Raw genomic sequence first — 19,416 nt, 5'->3', positions numbered from 1 at the left:
ACGTATTTGTACCTCGTTCGGAGCCATCGAATGTTGCATAATGTTCATTTACCGTAGAAGTTATCTCCTCTCATTAGTGTACCAAGTACATAATTATTCCATTGTAAGTCTGGTTCAACGTTAATTTCCAAGTTGGTATTAAAACAGTAACACACATGGATCTGATTAGAAGATTACCAGCGCTACGTTCGAACTACTGTATGTACGGTACTTGTATATACCGTAGTTCGAACTCGTTCGGCGCCATCGAAGGTTGCGTAATGTTCATTTACCGTAGGAGTTATCTCCTCTCAGCGTATCTAGTACATAATGATTCCATTGTAAGTCTGGTTCAACATTACTTTCCAAGTTGGTATTAAAACGGTAACGCGCGATTATGGATCTGATTAGAAGATTACCAGCGCTACGTTTCACGCTGTTGAGGCTTCAGGTAAGCCGTATAACCGCTTCACTTCCTCGTTAAGCAGTTTAGGTTGTCAAATACTTTGCAGGGTATATTAAAGCATGTATAGTAGTCTGGAGTCTATCAACACGAACAAGTCATCTCGCGAACTATTTTAACTATGAAACTGTTGACCGAACCTGATTGTGTTGTACTAGTTTTGGAACGACTATGCAGTCTATATGGTAGTAGTACTTGTGAGTGTTGAAAAAACTTTATTCGATATCCTTTATCGAGCTCGACAGACATTGCACATATGTTAATCGAATCACTTTTATACGTATGAGCAAAACTAGTAGCTATATTTAGCAACTACACTGAAAGTAGGCAAGTTTCTGTTTCGTTCGTAATTGAATAGTAATAATAGTGTATCAGTTTTTATTAATCTGTGCATAATTACTAATGGGCATTTTATCGCTGTTCATTGTACATTGTGAATATTTCGCCACAACAAAGCTGAAGTGTCAAAATAATTTGTCATCTCAGATTAAAGTTTTATTTGGGGAGCTGATCTCGTTGTCATATTTTTTGTTTTAGCAAGGTTTATCGTTCACTTCCTATTGCGTGCGGTTTTGACCTCCGTTTTGAACATTATGCTACGTCTCTGCTGAGGAATATGAGAATTAAAAGGCTTTTTTATCGTTCCTTTTTATGATATCAAATTTTTATGTATTATCCAATAGGCATTGGTATCTGTAAGTCATTGCAGGCCTACTTGTTGGTTAATGCAATGTTTTTCATTTTTTGCTACCTATGCTGATCGATGATATGCATTGCTTGCTTGCTGATGATTACTACACTATATTGTTCCTTCTAACTAAGTTTTAGTCTTTTCACTTTTTTAGCCTCAGGTTGCTGCACAGACAAAGAATATAAGTAAATGTACATCTCTTAAACAGGATACAACATATATAGAAATTCCTGTGTATGCTGCTAGACCTGGAGAGAGCTTAGAGCAGAAAAAAGCGAGACTGCTGTATCAATCTAGAAAACGTGGTATCAAAGAAACAGATCTGGTTCTCAGGTTAATTTGTAGGCTATAGTATTTAATGAAACCGTAGCATTGCTCACTCTGTTTCGCACAAAATTAGACAGCTCAGTATATCAAATCTATTGATGATCTATTTTAGATACTTTGCCTTGAACCTTTGCTTGTCTCTATTGCATGTAGTTATTAGTTGCGTCTAAACTTTTATTGTTTAGCTGATGTCAAACATATTGTTACAAGCGGCTTTTTGTTTAAATATTGTAAATTCTTTATTATTTTGTATTTTGCAGTACATTTGCCCACAAGTACCTGCATAAGCTGTCAGAGGAAGAGCTGGCAGAATATGACAGATTAATCAATGTGCCAAGTAATGATTGGGATATCTACTACTGGGCATCAGGTCAGACATCCTTTCAGTCTCTGTCGTCAGGGGTATCTAATAAACAAACAATTTATACTTCCTCTTAGCTAAAAATCGTCCATGCTGTTAACAGTGTGTCTATTTTTTTCTCAAGTTCAATTTTGGCACCATGCTTGACATTCGTGAGTTTTTGACAGAAATGCTTTGTAATATTAGAAATGTTTTATAATGTTAAAGCTTTCTGGTTTAAATAATAACAAAGTAAACCTGATATGTATTTCTTGATGATTTTCTTGCTTCGATGAAAATTAAACCTAACAGCCAAGCTATGAATTTTGACTATAAGTAGGTGCAAATAGTTATAGGTTATATATACTTGAAAATTTATAAAAAGTAAAAGTTAAAAAAGAAATTCATTTTAAAGGTCTGGTGTTATTTTAGTACATACTGAAGAGCTTTACTGCTGAACATTTGGTGTTCGCGAGAGAGGCAACAATTTCATTTAGCAGTGGGTAATCATAAATTGGAACAAAATACTTTCAGAGAATGATATAACATAGTCTCAGTGCTCAAAATATATTTCGGCTGGCAGTTTAGCAGCATATGATAAACAGAACATACAGAGAGTTATCAATATCTGCAGTTTTATTTTCAAAAATAGTTCTAAAAAAATTTTGTTTTGGGTTTCATCTTTTGTGCTAGTCTGATTTCTGCAACCTGTTTCTTCTTCAACTTCATATTTAGCGAATATAATACCAATGATTTTCTCTAACGTGAAGCTACAAAAGGGGTCATTCAAATATAGTACCCAGATCCAGCATGTTTGTATTTGATTTTCGAGTTGTCTTCTCATGCTTGCTAGGTGTAATAATGTTTTTGTTATTTGCAGAAGTTATGGTCGTTTTTGCTATAGCTCATGCTTTTTGCTCCACTTAAATAGAGACATGAATGTCCCTTTTTATAATGAATGAATCAGAAGAGCTCAATCGTAACAGATTGGTTTTTGGAGTTGAATATTCTCAAGTCATTCAACCTTGTAGCATGTTTGTAGCTCACAAATTTCATTTCAGTTGTTTCTGTTTTTCATATCTATAAATTGGTTTGTGAATGTGTAATGTTAGAATTTTAAATAACAAAAGTAGAATGTATAAAAGCATAAGCCATTGCTCTGGAATTTAATTGGTGCCTTTCAGTTTTAGTTCCATCAGAGTGGTTATTTAGCTGTCATCTGCGTAACTAGCATCTCTTCTACTATAGTGGCAAAACTATTATATTGACAGGAGTAGTAGAAGCCCCGCCAGAATTTGATGGTCCAATTATGCGGAAGCTCATAGCACATACTCAAAACAATGAAAGAGAGAGCAGGATACAACAGCCAGATTTACCAGTCGTTAGTGCCAGTTGAGGATAGACTTCTCCCTTGTTATGGCACATCATAATTTATGGAAATTATCTTATTTGTGACATATTTTTCCTATCTTGTTTCAAATCGCATGTATTCTAGAGAGGAACTAGAGATACTTGCAAAACTCTTTGAGATGATTTTTTTTTATTTAGCACCTGTGACGATGCAAATGTGAGATTGTACATGCTGTTTACTTTGTCAGCATACCAAAAATTATACAGTGTGGTTGTTAGTTGGCAGAATTAACTTTTGTAGATGATGTTTAATAGCGATTTGCTATCAGCTTATTATTTGTGAACTAGTAAGTGATAAGTCTCTTGTGTCTGATCTGTGGGACAGTTTTAAACAGGAGTTAAAAATACCTAACAAGAAGTTAAACTGGTTATTTGGTGTAGTCTTAGGGGCTGTACAGCTTTTTACAGACAATTTGGCTGCGCACTTAGATGCCTTTGTTGAAGACGGCCGATCAAAAAAATGCTATAACAAGTGCAAGTAGGAAGATATTGCTAAGGAATGTTCTTATATTCCTTTTGTCAAAATCGCTATAACCGCTGTTGGCCTAGTTCTTGGCTGAGTTAAGAGAAAAATGAACACTGTGTTAAAGGTCAGAACTATTATGAAAAATGTCACTGGTGTATTCTCTAAACTGATACTGAATGTTGCATAACATATTACAAAAAATTAGATTGTTATTGAAGCATCCAGGTAAAATTACAATAGCGAAGACGAAATGGTAATCACCAAACTCCAGCCAGTTGAGTATGCGGCCTACTAGCGTAAAAAAGTGAAAGATCAGAGAAGTTGGAGTTGTTCCCACCTTACAGTTATGCCGGTACGTATACGGGTGTTAGTTCCGCTGCATCATCATGAACCCTGCGTGTAGTACCAGCCTATTAGTGCTGTGTGCTGCACTATTTTGTGTCACTTTAATACATTACTTCTTGCTCAAATAATTCCCTGAAAAAACATCCATTTGAGGGTATGTCTTGTTTAGTAATAATATTCAAACAGCTCTGGGCATAGCGCAACCTTTCGATCTTTTAATCTCGAGCTGGGCTATTGCTTTGTTCAACCATCATTTGGAGTTGTGCTCACTATCCCTGCCAAATGTCAACACCTAGCTGGTCTTAGTTGATCTAAACTTTTTTAATGGAGTAAATAAGACAGTTTTATGTAAAATGAAGGTTTTACAAGACTGACTTTATCAATATGAACTAATTCTAAGTGACCTGAAGCTAATTTCAAAAATAATATAACTTCATGCATTTACTAGAAGATCTTCACGCCTGCAGTGCAATTTGCAAAATGCCTCAGCAGATGGTAAATTTTGACATTTCTACTGGAAGCAAGTTACCGCAAAAGCTGTGAAAAAGAAATGATCTGTTATCCTCGACTCTGATTTTCCAATTTGTTTTAGTAGCTAAAAGACAGCTAATGTTTCAAAAAAAAATTCAAGTGGTCATGACAGAAAACTCAACATTAAATTTAGTATCGCACCAATCAAGTACAATTACAACTGTACAAGCCAAGAGATTTGCTGTGTATTTTCATACAAAAATTTGGGATAAGGGTAGGGGACAAACGCAATTTCGAAGCTATCTGCTCTTGTGCTCCGACACAAATCGTTGAATCGACCTATCATACGATTTAAAAATGTATTTATGAGAGTTATTTTCAGCTGCCTTGCAGTTTTGAATTGTAACAAACCATTCTGCAATTAATATATAAAAAGCGATTTCCGACGCGCATACGCTTAGTATGGAGCAGCCACTGCTCAGCGGTTAGGGCACTGGCTTATGATCAATGTGTCCGAGGTTCAAATCACAGAAGGACCATTGGTGGTGTTAGGAAGGGCATTCAACTACAATCGCTCTTGTACCAAATCTGGCCGGCTTGCCGGCAACTAAACCGGTTCCCCATCTGCACTCCAACAGAGAGGGTGGCTAGCAACTTTGCAGGACTAAAAATAAAACTTGACAAAAGACGGAGGAGCGCCTCTGTGAGCCAACGGTCAGCTAGCTAGAGATGATGTTCAAATAAAAAAACCCAACAGAAGGCAAAGACAAACCACGGTTGAAACCTACATAGAACAGTCATGGTTATAGGAAGTGGAGATAACTATGATCACCTACGATCATATCTACAATCGTCACATCACATACGATCATCACTACAATCGCTCCTGTGCCAAATCTGGTCAGGTTTTCGGCAACTAAACTGGCTCCCCATCTGCATTCCAGCAGAGAGGGTTGCTAGCAACTGTCCTCAAAGAACATGATACAGAGGCAGAGAGAGAGAGGGGCGGGAGGGGGGGGGGGAGAGAGAGAGTGTTTGCAACATATGCTAGACAAGATGATTATAGTTTTTACACGTAGAGAGATGCAGAGAGAGAGATTCGCTTAGTAATCTGTTTAAAGACAAAAACTCTATAATGTACGAAAGTCAACAGGTGTTTGTTCTTTGGGTAAATATCTATCTATTTTCTAACAACAGCAAAAGTGCTTTAAGCAATTAAATTACTGTACTTGACCTATGGGGTCAAGCGCTGACGTTTGAATGGCATCGGCAGGTGTTCATTGAAACGCTTGATTGCAAAGTAACTCAACTTGCGCAAAGCCTCAAATTCGAATTATGCGAGTCATGGAATATGAATATGTAAAACTATGTGTTTAGCTAGCTTACACAAAGCTCTGCCATAGTAGTCACGAGAAAAAATCCCGATGGTTTCTAACGCAGAAATAATGGAATAGCGAATTCTTATCAAGTTTTGAATATCTTCGATTTATTTAGTGAATTGCTTAAGCATGTCCCCTAGATTTTGGTTTTCAAATTATGTTCGTTTATGTTACACTTTCTTATAAAAAATCGCTAGTAAAAACATACACAAAAGCGTACAAACTCTATCAGTGTCGATCGTTCCAATGGAACTCAGGTTACGCTGTTTGAATTATACAAAAGAAGATAAGTTTAAAGATAGAACTTTAAGAAGATAATCATTTACCAAAGTGCTTAGAGTTTAGACTTTTTTCTACTTCGTGCAATACAGAACAAGTTTAGTTTAAATCAACTTTTTATTGCAGACCACAGAGGTTGACCGTACCAGGCCATGAATCGTCACTGTTGACATAAATTACTACTTTAGAATGTTCTTATGCTGATAACACATAGCAGTATGTTAGATATGGTTTATCTCAGTTTGTCATCGGCTCATGAGCTTCAATGTTTACGGCTATGACCTGACAAACATAGGCTTTCTCACCCCAGCCTTATTCCATTTCCACTCTGTTTACTGCCTTCTTCGGCTTTATCGTGCTCTGATACTTGCGTCACAATTCTTTGTACTTTGCCCCATTGTGATTTTCCTCACTGCTGTAAGCATGATGCAATATCTTCATAAATGTAACTTCATTGGCTAGCTATAAATAGCAGTCAATGAAAAGCAGACAGTATGCCAATAAATACAGTATTGCTGCAGGCCAAACTTTCCTTGAAAGCATCTACGCTGTATCAGAAGGGTTCGGAATCTCCAAGATAATTCCAGATCCATATGCTGAGCCCTGCATCCCCTTTTACCGGAGTTGTGTCCAAATCACTTTTTTATTTGAAATCAAATCAGTTGCAAAACGGTTTGAATATAATCAAATAACCTGTTTTTGTCAAATGATATAGGTATAACAAATCAAATCACTTGCACAGGTTCGCACAATTCAAATCTCAAATTGTTTAATAATGATTTATAAATACTTAACCAATTATTGAGAACAGAAATATCTAAGAAGGAAAGGAGATGTACAACAAGATAGGATAGGTTACTATAAGTTTCTTTTTGCCTTTTTATCGGCTGATTGAACAATGATGTTATGTATTTCAAAAGTGTACATGTAGCCTAATAGTAATTAGTAGTAGACGAATGAAGGGTTTCTTTCTATCCGCGGATGTGTTGGGTATATTTCATGTATGTTGATATGAGAACAACATCAGGTAAAACATAAAATATCATAAGTAAACCGAATTATTATTATTGACACGAAGAAAATGTTAAAACCTTATTGTTAAAATATTATAAAACCCTTTCTCTGTCGCTTGTTAGAAATCTCAGTTTTAAAAAAATGTTCCAAAAGGACATCTTGGGCGAATTATGAATTCTCGTTTACTAACCAGTCTTTGTGTTGGATCTGACAATGCGGAGCTAGACGGTATCCTGCAACCTTGGTTGCAGGATACCGTCTAGCTCCGGTATCTAGACGGTATCCTGCAACCAAGGTTGCAGGATACCGTCTAGCTCCGCAATGTCATTTGTTCTATTTCCTTTTGGGAGTGTGAGGAATTATACCATTTCTTTGTTATCATTACTGATATTAATATACTGTACTTTATTTTTAGATGCTACCATATTTTATATTCTATTTTATAATTGATAAATTATCTTTTAAAAAATGTGTGGAAAATTGTTAGTTAACAGTTTGATTTGCTTAACAAACTCATTCTAAGTCAGTTTATATTTTTAAATTAAATTCCAAATCACTCTTGTATTTGTCCAAATCAAACCAAATCAAATAACAACTGACTTACTAATCCAACATACTACATCCACCATCATATGATTCAGTTTATGAACTTTCTGTTACTACAACCTTCAATTCACTATCCCGACTCCTCTGCAATACTATTAGATTACCAACTTTTGAAACAAGTTGGTTCAACTCACTCAACAATTCCTGGTTTCTGTATTTTGATTTTTTGTTTCTTTTGGGCTGCAACAGAAAACATCATCTTGTTGATGATCACTAATGCCGATAAAATGTTATACATACATACATATTTGAATCACTACAAACGAGATTTGTTTCGAATATTCAAACTAATTTTGACAGAGCTCTGCTTTTCACCAATGATCTATCTAATTACCAAATGCTAGCAATTGTGTCAGAAATGGTGCCTGATACCTTATCTTACCCCTGTATCCACTGCTCTGTGTTTCCACTGCTTTTCTGAGTGTAGCTTAGTGCCTACTCTTCATAATCACATGGAAAGGTGAACAGTACTTTGTTTCCTTTAATATCGTCTTTGTAAAATCACTTCTTTCTTCACACCCGCTGACATCACCTAACAGAATTGGTTCTTTGTGAATCTCTTAATAATTTTTCTTCAAGTAATCTGTTTTTGTAAAATCAAATCTTTTATTTATTTCTCAAGTTACTTTGTATAATAAACTAGAAATTCCCCTGTCATACAGCCCACGACCAAAGTGATATTGGAAAAAAGAAAGGGTACTGATGGTTGAGAAATGCAATATTAGCACCCAAATGGCACTGCAGTGCAATAGGAGAACTGCAATGGTAGCTGCAATGGTAGCTGTAATGTACTGGGTGTTATTATGTACAACAAACAGCAATAATGAAAGGAATAGATTATATGTTTATATCTCTCCCCTGCAATAGGAGAAACGCAATATTAGAAGTAAAATGGCAAGCTGCTGTGTAATACACACAGGCTGGTGGCTGTATATTATTGGTCATAGCATCCAATATCAAGAAGTTGTGATATTTATCTAGGTTTCTGTATTTATATCTAAAAAATTATGCTGAATTTAAAAATCTAAACAGATTTTAGCTGGTTGTCATAGAAATAGATGTATATCTATAAGAAAATGTTGGCCTATTACTTAATTTTGCAGATATTAAAAACGGCTTGACCACCGCGATCTTATAAAATCGAATAATTATTCTTATAATTAAATATTGAAATAATCTTATAAGAATCAGAATTAGTAAAATATCATCGTCATTTCCTTTACTTTCACTGCTTTGGATATCAGTTGGAATACTAAAGTACTCATTATAAGTGTCCAAAATGTCAGAGTCCGGTAGAATCGGCAAAAAGGAAACGATTACTTTTCGGTACTTCTACGTTAATTACAGAAACCTTCGGCAATTGGACAATGCCATAGACTGGTGAAATGTGCAGGTTTTTCACATGAAATGCGAACGACTTAATGGTTCTACTCTCTGTTGCACGGCCTTATCGGCGTTTCATTAGCCGGTCTTAATTTTGATTAAAAATGGCTTGTCAAGTTTTAATAGCGATTTTAGGCCAAATTAATCTGTCTATTTATGTATAATCCGATCAGATGGGTTAGTTTTAGGATATTTTGTCAACTTTTCAAAGACTTAGTAACACATTTAAATAGGTTTATATGCGTTTTGTATCATTATTATACTTAAACGACTCTACACAAAAATGGTTAATTTTTTTATGGGATTTCGGTACAAGGGTTTGGTAACGGCCATTGACGGATAACTTTTCAGGAGTTGTGTGCGCATATGCATTTATTATAAAGCGCCCAAACAATTGCTTCGCTCGTGTTTGGTCGTGGGATTAAATAAAGTATAATATGTACTTTGTATAATATGGAACAAAGGCATAGCATTGTTCATAGTGTGTAACAAAAATTCAGTTGGCTCAAATATATTGGAGATCTATTGAAAATACTTTTTCATCTTGCCTTATATGTATTTACTATTTAAATTTATTCCAAAATGTTTGTGTCGAATCTCATAATTTATTGAAATTAAAGGCTTGGCTGCTCAGCTGACATCGACCTTGTTTAAGTAGAATAATATGCTAATTTTTTGTAATTTTACTGTACATTTGCTAACCAGCACCTGCATAAGCTGTCAGATGACGAGCTCGCAGAATATAGTCGACTAGTAAATGTGCCAAGTATTGCTTGGTCTATCTAATATTGGGAAAGAGTGTTTATCTCAAACCTATGCTGAAACCAAAGTTCAACTACAAACAAAGCCATTGATCATGCGTCACACGCAATGAAATCTTTTTTCAGATAAGCTTTGACGGTGATAATGAGATAAACAATACAGCGACGCCTTGATTTTCTATCTTTATTTGTTATTTTGCGCGTGACTCAATTTGTTCTTATCTCGATTGAATTTGTCTTATTTAAACCATTTGAAATCATATTAATTTGTTTTAAACTTCAAATATTTTCTTTTTTTAAATTAACATACCATAAAACCTTTAATTGAAAAATAGAGCACCATGGCATTCAATTAAAGGTTTTATGGTATTAATATTAACAAATTTAAAAGTTTAATAGATTCTCACTAGATTCAAGTATGTGGAATTTGCAAATAATTAGGCCCTGTATTGATGCTCAGACACGTTCAAGAAGCTTTTTAAAAGGCTGAACCCATTTTTGATAACTATGTAGGAAACATTAATATCTGTGAACCATGCAATTAGTCAGGTTGACTTGCGCCGCCAAAAAGTCTCACCCATTGAGTCAGCATTTGCTGTCTTCTACAGCGGGTATGATCAGCATGGAGGGTCTGGTAGTGCTGGATTCCTAACTGGAAGCACCAACCTCTGAATACCCACAGCATGTCTGTAACTCTGTGTCCATAAATGTTACATCCGGTTGCTGTAGCAGCTGTTAAAGCATTCAAAGAAAAGTTCAAAGACTTTATAAACCAGAAATATTCATGTAAAATTAAAATTGTTAGATGAATAGAGAAACAGACGCAAAGACAAATAGATACATGAATAATTTATATCCATTTAATGTAATAAGATACATAATTTATATATATATATAAATTTCATTATTTGTGTGTATGTGTTTAGTCCGGGTTGCTCAGCTACAGCTATTTAAATTTAGGAATGAAATATCTGTTTCATGCAGGATTTGATCTCAGAACGACCGGTTCACCAGGCAAATATTTTATCAATTAAGCTACATGAGATTGATGAATTCATTGGGCTATACATGTAGCTATGTGGGTGAGAGTACGCATTGCATTACAGTACAGCACAACGGCACTACAGCTTGCTCTCACGGCTCTTATTAGTAAGTTTTGCAACACTAGCTTACTCAAGTTAGCAATTGGCAGTGTACCAGGCTAATGGCAAATGGTAGGCAACTACATTACCTGTCACTATAATTTATAAGCTGATTTTTAATACCCGTGCAACACCAGACATTCCGTTAGTATATATATATAATCAAGTGTTTGCGTGTCATCTCTCGTATGTCCAGTTAATAGCAAGTGGTTAAAGTACACACGCTTGCTGTCCAGTGCGTCGTGAGAGATCATGATTTGTAATGATTATATGCACAATTATTTCGTAGCATGGGAAGGTAGCTGAATGATTTAGTAGTAATGCACTTCACGTCTTATCAGAATGTACAAGTGCAACTCCTGTGAGGTACAATCTTTTTCTTAACAAGGCCTTTAGACGAACAGACTTGGTTCTTATAATAGGAAAAATTAAAATAGTAGCTCAACTTACTTACTAGCTTAAGTTACTCAGATTTATTGGGTAAATAAACTTAGCCAATGACAACTGCATTACCTGCCACTGTTTATGGCTTATTTTAGATCTTGAGGGAATGTGTAGCATAAGAAGTAAGAAATGTTTTCAACAATTTGTTTTAGCCATGCCTTGAGCTTTTGAATATTTGAATTATGCATTGGCCGGACACATAGAAATAAACAAATTTTGTACCGTCGTTTATATATGTTGATTAAACAGAAATTTTCTATGCAAAGACTTTTTTAATAACTAGCAATACTGGGCATTTATCTAGTTAGACATACAAATACTTGGATGTACAAGGAAAGCACAAAAATGTCATAAAATATACCAATAATAGTATACCTGCTGCAAATAGGCCTATCTATCTTCTATCTATATATATATTTCTCAAAGTATGTCTGTGGTTCTGTCTGTCATTTCACGCTGATTATTTTACAGATGCAGCCACGCGTTACGATGCCCCTGTTAAGAAATTTTTTTCGTAAGGTTTATTTATATCCGGGGTCAAGGCCGATTCTTGTACGGACAATTATATTGTCTCCGTATCGTCGTATTCAAAGTTTTGATGGATAGCTTCTGATAGAACAGTAACTTTCTTTATACACACACACTTCTATACTAGAATTGTTATTATTAATTCTACATATTCAACATTTTAATTGTGTTTTCTCAGTTTGTATTAATTGTATCACTACTTAATCATCTTTTATTGTAATTGTAGCAAAACCGTCCTAATTTAGCTATTACTTGCGAATTATTTCACATTTACATCTAGACCTTTTTATAGTCGTTTTATTTTTTTTGAAGTATTTGACGTATTTGAAGTATTTCTTCATGATATGAAGTTTAAAAGTTGTTTGACAAAGTTAGAAAACCTTTACAGTTGTTTTTATTTTCTCTCTTGATTTATTTCAATTAAACAAAACACTTTTCTCATGATATGCAGTATGAAAGTTAGAATGGCAAATGTTATTATATATGTTAAATACAAATCAATTTTCTGACCAAAGACTTTTTTATTACCCGAACAAGCCGGGTAGCACAGCTAGTATTTACATAAAATGCACATGATGTATTTTGATACTACTTCACCTTTAGCTGAGTTGTGACGTCTTAATACAACCTCCCTTTAGTTCAGCTGGATCTGAATAACAATTACATGTATACATGTATATATGGTATCTATAACATAGCTGAAAGGTTATTGTCTTCACCGTTTTTCCCCAAACACCCTCAAGAAACACCATGAATGCATTTGAAAAATGTTCAAATGTGGAATGAGAAAATCTCTTCTAAGCAACTTTGTCATGGTGTGTGTGCGAGTGGGGGGTGCACATGTACTGTATGCGCTTGTGTCCACCGGTCAAATTTTTTGCCAATTATGTCTAAACTTCTCACGCATATGCTCCGCGCCTTCTGCCAGATTGCCAATAATATTTAGTATCAAAACACCGTCTGGTTCCTGAAAAACAGCCTCTTAAAGACCCATCTTATTAAAAACTCACGAATGTTCCTATATGAAGGACGATTACCCTCAATGAATACGTTCAAGGATTGTTGTCGTGTTGTAACGTGTTGTAATTCTTGTCATGCGGTGTAACTATTTGCATTGAAATTTACACGCCTGCTGCAGGCTAGATGATTTAAAATCAAAGAAATCTAACGGGCCAACAGGCTTAATGATGGGCTTGCACAAAGTTTAATATATTTTATCAGAAAGTATCGGTATTTTTCTATCATTTGCGATCGTTTCTGATGTTCAAGATGGTCTGACTGCCAGAAGACTAAAATCAACAAAACTTGTTTGGGATTGAAACTTTCAGATCCAGCAAACGTGCGATTATGATATTTATAGTTGCAAAGGTACCGACCGAATAGAGACTGGTAACGCTGCCACTTGAGCTCAATAGCAAATATCAACTATCGCAGCGACAGCAACTAGCCATGACAACATTTCACATGTCTTTCTCATCCGAGTGTTTCAACCGAGATTAAGCTTTGTTGATTTTAATGTTGAAACATCCTGGTAGTCAGATCACCTCAAACTTGATCGTGGCTAAAACTTTTGGCAGAAAAATTCGTGTGTAATGATGTCACTAGTTGCTATCGTGGCTATTGCGTTCAAGTTGTAGCATTACGTGTCTCTTTTCTGTCGGTCCCTTTGCAATTACAGACGTCATAATCGCACTTTCGCTTGATCAGAGCTTTTCAACCGCGATCAAGTTTTGTTGATTTTAATCTTGAAACGTCCTGACACTCAGACCATCTCAAACATCAAAAATAATCACAAATGATAGAAAAATACCGATACTTTCTGATAAAATCTACTTAAATTTTGTCCAAGTTCATCTTTAATGCTAGTTACTGCTAAAAATAAACTTCTTGCGGATGCTATACGCACTTCTCGACAGGACAATATGGCTTCTATCAGCCTTAATTGTAAATCAATAGTGGATCATCATGTCAAGTGGCTTTGCTTCCTTAAAGACAAGAGTCTTAGACGCTCATATCAAAAGTAAATCTTTAAACATTGTCATCTCCATTCGTCACGTTATCAAGTTAAGCCTTTAAAATAAAACACTAATATAAACATGTAAGCAAGTTCATATTGTATAAATCATTTTTGTTAACAGCTCTACAGGTTGGGACAGATTAGAAGGGTGTGGTCTAATGGCTGAATTTTATGACTATCAACTAGGAATAAATTGACTTGAATGCATTTTTCAAAGGAACTTTTCTTACTAACTTCCCTGACTAGAGGCTTTAGTTGTTCAGTGGCTGAGGCACTGGCTTATAATCAGTGGGTCTATGCTTTGGATCACACAGGAACCACGGGTGGTGCTAAGAAGGGTATTTAACAACAAATGCTCAATCCACAATCAACTGCACAATTGCTCAATTTATCCAACAATTGCTTTATCCACAACTATAAAAGCACAATTCCTATGCAATGGTTTTCATGCTGGAAACTTGATTCAACTCAATTTACCCTGAATGTCATCCAGCATGTGTTAATTTTGAAAGCAAATTTTATCTTTCTCTTGTCTGTAGAGTTGATTGGCTGAGCTGTTTATATAAACATTCCATATAGTTGTTGGCATGAAATAACGTTGCACTTGTTGCCATGCCATTTTCTCACCACTAATACTTGGCAACGTGTATGGTCATGGAATTTGATCCAATTTCTTCCTGATCATTGGTATGTGACAGTTCTGGTTCCAGCTGGTTGATCTATTGACGTAGATGTCAGAGACGGAGCTCATATTATATAAATTTTATAAAATATGCAATAACCTAACTTTGCCTTGATATGATGGTATGTTAATCTGCTTTATTGCTCATATTTCTGAAGGTTTCTCTGCACTAAAAACCTCCGAACTTTTACCTCATTTTTCAAAAAAAAAGTTGGACATAGGACAATAAAACTTGTGCCAATACGGCGTATACAACATGCTTAATACATGAGTGTGCGTGTGATTGGACAACTGCCATACACACAGATTTGGTTCATCGGAAAAGTATAGAGTTCTTTTGGCTATGCTCAGGTGAAACCATGTTGTTAAAAAATGTTTTTTAATGTAAAACCGCAAAACTTCAAGTCATTTGGCTTAAATGTAGATGCATGTTTAGCAATGTTTAAAAAATCTGCGGTCTCCACCGGTCATTTGACGACATGTAGAAAAAATTGGGTCTTCTCAATGACTAAGGTAGTGTTAACAGATTTTTTCGCCTGAGCATGGCCTAACACAGGGCTTCCCAATTACGGGTGCGAGCTGTTGTTTGCGGGGGGGGGGGGGGGGGGAGGGGGCGGCATGCAAGACGGAGAAAGTGTATTTATAGTTGCAACGACTTGTCTATGAGAATCCGGATTTTCATCTCTTCTATACATCAAAAATAAATATCGTAACCTCATCAATGCTAAAAAAAACCACCCATTTCACGCACCCACAAGGAACCACGTTTCAATCAGATAATAGTAGAGAAGAGATCAGATAATAACAGAGAAGAGATCAGATAATAGCGGAGAAGAGATCAGATAATAGTGGAGAAGAGATCAGATAATAGTAGAGAAGAGATCAGATAATAGCAGAGAAGAGATCAGATACTAGCAGAGAAGAAATCAGATAATAGTGGAGAAGAGATCAGATAATAGCAGAGAAGAGATCAGATAATAACAGAGAAGAGATCAGATAATAGCAGAGAAGAGATCAGATAGTAGCAGAGAAGAAATCAGATAATAGTGGAGAAGAGATCAGATAATAGCGGAGAAGAGATCAGATAATAGTCGAGAAGAGATCAGATAATAGCGGAGAAGAGATCAGATAATAGCAGAGAAGAGATCAGATAATAGCAGAGAAGAGATCAGATACTAGCAGAGAAGAAATCAGATAATAGTGGAGAAGAGATCAGATAATAGCAGAGAAGAGATCAGATACTAGCAGAGAAGAAATCAGATAATAGTGGAGAAGAGATCAGATAATAGCGGAGAAGAGATCAGATAATAGTCGAGAAGAGATCAGATAATAGCGGAGAAGAGATCAGATAATAGCAGAGAAGAGATCAGATAATAGCAGAGAAGAGATCAGATACTAGCAGAGAAGAAATCAGATAATAGTGGAGAAGAGATCAGATAATAGCAGAGAAGAGATCAGATAATAACAGAGAAGAGATCAGATAATAGCAGAGAAGAGATCAGATAGTAGCAGAGAAGAAATCAGATAATAGTGGAGAAGAGATCAGATAATAGCGGAGAAGAGATCAGATAATAGTCGAGAAGAGATCAGATAATAGCGGAGAAGAGATCAGATAATAGCGGAGAAGAGATCAGATAATAGCGGAGAAGAGATCAGATAATAGCGGAGAAGAGATCAGATACTAGCGGAGAAGAGATCAGATAATAGCGGAGAAGAGATCAGATAATAGTAAAGAAGAGATCAGATAATAGCGGAGAAGAGATCAGATAATAGCGGAGAAGAGATCAGATAATAGCGGAGAAGAGATCAGATACTAGCGGAGAAGAGATCAGATAGTAGCGGAGAAGAGATCAGATAATAGTAGAGAAGAAATCAGATACTAGCAGAGAAGAAATCAGATAATAGCGGAGAAGAGATCAGATAATAGTGGAGAAGAGGCAAAAATTAAGTCAAGATCATAAAGTGAGTTGCTTTTAATCATGTATGTTGTTTCTGCAAGGAAACATTAGAATCTTCTTAGAATGACCTTCCAATAGCATATTGTTTTCATAAATTCCAAATAATTCTATGTATTTAGCCTTTTGGTTTCATTTAATGCAAGAGAGCGAGATTGCCCTCGTCAGTCGTAGAGAGTGCAGCAATAAAAACAATAAGGAATCGCAGGCCTAACAGGGACTTCAAAGTCTGCGAGTCAATAGTAAAGCAATTTGGATAATTAAAGTCGGACTTTCAATTTACAAAAATATTATTCAACTAAAACATTTATAGTGTCAGGCTTGACTTGTCATTGCTGGCAACAGGCTCAAAATTGCCAAACTCCAAACTCTTAAAAACATGCCAGCAGGAATCAATGGAAATTAATGATCCAACAATCCTAACAGTGGATAAGCAGGCGACAAAGCTGATAGTATATTTTTCAGTTTTAAACACGAATAGATGCCAAAAGTCGCTGCCAAGTAATAGTCAACAAGATGCGTTTTTGTTATTAAAATACAAACTGAGATAAACCATATCTAACATACTGCTGTGTTATCAACATAAGAACACTCTAGAGTAGTATATTTATCTCAATAGTGACGAGTCATGGCCTAGTACGGTCAACTTCCGTGGTCTGCAATCAAAAGTTGATTTAAGTTGTTCTGCGTTACAGGAAGTAGAAAAAAGTCTAAACTCTAAAAACTTTGGTTAATAATTGTTAAAAAAAACTTATCTTCTTTTATATAATTTAAATAGCGTAACCTGAGTTGAATTGAAACAATCGACACTGATAGGGTTTGTATGCTTTTGTGTACGTTTTTACTATATATTCTCAATCCTATGTTATAAACTAAAGACAAATGTGAAAGATATTTTCACAAATAACATTTATAAGAAACTTAAAGAAAGTGTAACATAAAGATAATTTAAAAATCAAAATATAAGCGATGTACTTGAAAAATTCACTAAATAAATAAAGAATTTCCAAAATTTGATCAGAAATCGGTATTTTATTATTTCTGCGTTAGAAGCTATTCATAGGCATTGTCTTATGATATTCTTGTTATGCTCTAATCAGTGACAAATAAAGCTTATTTTCAACAGTTGAAAGTTAAACACATAATTGTTCAATTTCAAACCTAAAATCATAATTTATAGTTATAAATTGAAAATATAAAACCACTTCTAAAGTATTTCAGTTAAGTCAGGATATTTCTGTCAAGCAAGTTACCTTCATGTACCTTAGATGTCTGTGGCATAACCATGGGCAGAAAAGAAAAAGCGTGGAAAGATACGTCTTAGCTGTTGCTGCTCATATATAGTGTTCTAATTTAATGAAAAAAAGTCACTTTGTTGAGAAATTGTCCTTTGTTGAGAAGTGTCATTGTGTTAAGTACACTCGCTAGACACTCACCCTGCCAAAAGTAAAAACAAAGGGGCTGTAATACCTAGGACTTCAACCATACCTGCAGTGTTGTCACCACAACTGATAGTTTTTAATTAGAACAAATAAACAGATAAGAAAAACTTCACTGATACAATTGTAACTAATTTATGATAAATTTCTATATTAAATTACATTATTATAAGTTAGTTACAAGTTGATGCTATGTTGAGTTTACATTAGGATTTATAATTCATGCATCAACCATTTCTTAGCATTTGAACTTTTTTGTGGAATACAAAGACATTACCATAGAGTTATCGTGAGGGCGTATGTACCAGAGTATATGAATTATTTGGTGTCCTAGAGTATGTGCAGAAATTGTTGATGATATTCAGACCAACAATGTGGTTGTTTGAAGCCTCCATTGGCTCAGCTCTGACTACAGCCATGTCCATCAGCCAGCCTTCCAAGTCTCTCTTGTTATGAAACCGTCACCATGACAATGGTGACGGTTGAGTACAATCGTGACTACTGTTGCTGTGCCAGTATATTCCAATATGATGGAATATTGCTATGGGTGTAGCTACATGAAATTATCTGCAATAGTGATGTCTAGCGCATTTACATTTGTAACTCCGACAGACACACATCTACATTAGTGCTGTGCGATATGACACCACATGCCAAAACGATATATTAACCCTGCGAGCTATCGATAGCGTTCAGTATTGAAACTTTGGAGTTAGGCTCTCTCGACATAGATTATCGGGATGCTCCACCAAAAACAGAAATAAAAGGGCGATAATCGTGTCCAAATACAAAAAAATTAGGAGTTGTCTTTTCTCTCTAACTTTATTTAAGAAACTTTTATAAAACTTTTTTTTACCTCGCCAGTCCGTTTCTAGAGGATTCTCAAAGATAAAGGAAATCCGCCGGGCTTGCAAATAATTTTTCAGGAACTAGTGCTGAGCCGATATTGAGTCACAAAAGCTGGCGATAACCGCTGTTGGTTCTGCCAATTAAACACAGATATTTATCGTCTTGACATGATATCGAAAACATCGATATACCCGATTACAGAATCGACCTACAAAACGCCCCAAAAATGATATCGTCCCACACAAAATTGACACCTATCATGCAACATCGTTGTATCATGCAGCACTAATCTACATAGGGTTTAGAAGAGCTGTCAGTTAATGTGAAGGGTTGTCTGTCCTTGGTATTACACTCGGAACTTTGTGCAACTTTTTTTCAAAAGTGTCAAGGACATTATATCTATTAGCACCCTGACTGTCTGATGTGCCATAAGAAATCATCAGATG

General features: G+C 35.4%; 1 protein-coding gene across 1 annotated transcript; it reads left to right on the top strand.

Annotated features, from left to right (window-relative positions):
- Positions 1–14: 14 nt before the first annotated feature.
- Positions 15–3,428, top strand: LOC137395205 (succinate dehydrogenase assembly factor 2-B, mitochondrial-like). Its single transcript, XM_068082043.1, has 4 exons — positions 15–430; positions 1,288–1,466; positions 1,721–1,830; positions 3,072–3,428. Exons 1-4 carry the CDS (start codon positions 377–379, stop codon positions 3,194–3,196), a joined length of 468 nt encoding a protein of 155 aa, XP_067938144.1. The 5' UTR covers positions 15–376; the 3' UTR covers positions 3,197–3,428.
- The last annotated feature ends 15,988 nt before the right edge of the window (positions 3,429–19,416 follow it).

Source organism: Watersipora subatra, chromosome 4 (assembly GCF_963576615.1).
Source record: "Watersipora subatra chromosome 4, tzWatSuba1.1, whole genome shotgun sequence".
Classification (NCBI taxonomy): Eukaryota; Metazoa; Bryozoa; class Gymnolaemata; order Cheilostomatida; family Watersiporidae; genus Watersipora; species Watersipora subatra.
This window is presented reverse-complemented; position numbering and strand designations above follow the sequence as displayed.

Excerpts from the sequence above, each read along its gene's own strand:
- LOC137395205 (XM_068082043.1), top strand. The coding sequence starts at position 377 with ATGGATCTGATTAGAAGATTACCAGCGCTACGTTTCACGCTGTTGAGG. Across the intron at positions 431-1,287 it reads TCACGCTGTTGAGGCTTCAG|CCTCAGGTTGCTGCACAGAC; the intron begins GTAAGCCGTATA and ends TCACTTTTTTAG. Across the intron at positions 1,467-1,720 it reads GAAACAGATCTGGTTCTCAG|TACATTTGCCCACAAGTACC; the intron begins GTTAATTTGTAG and ends TGTATTTTGCAG.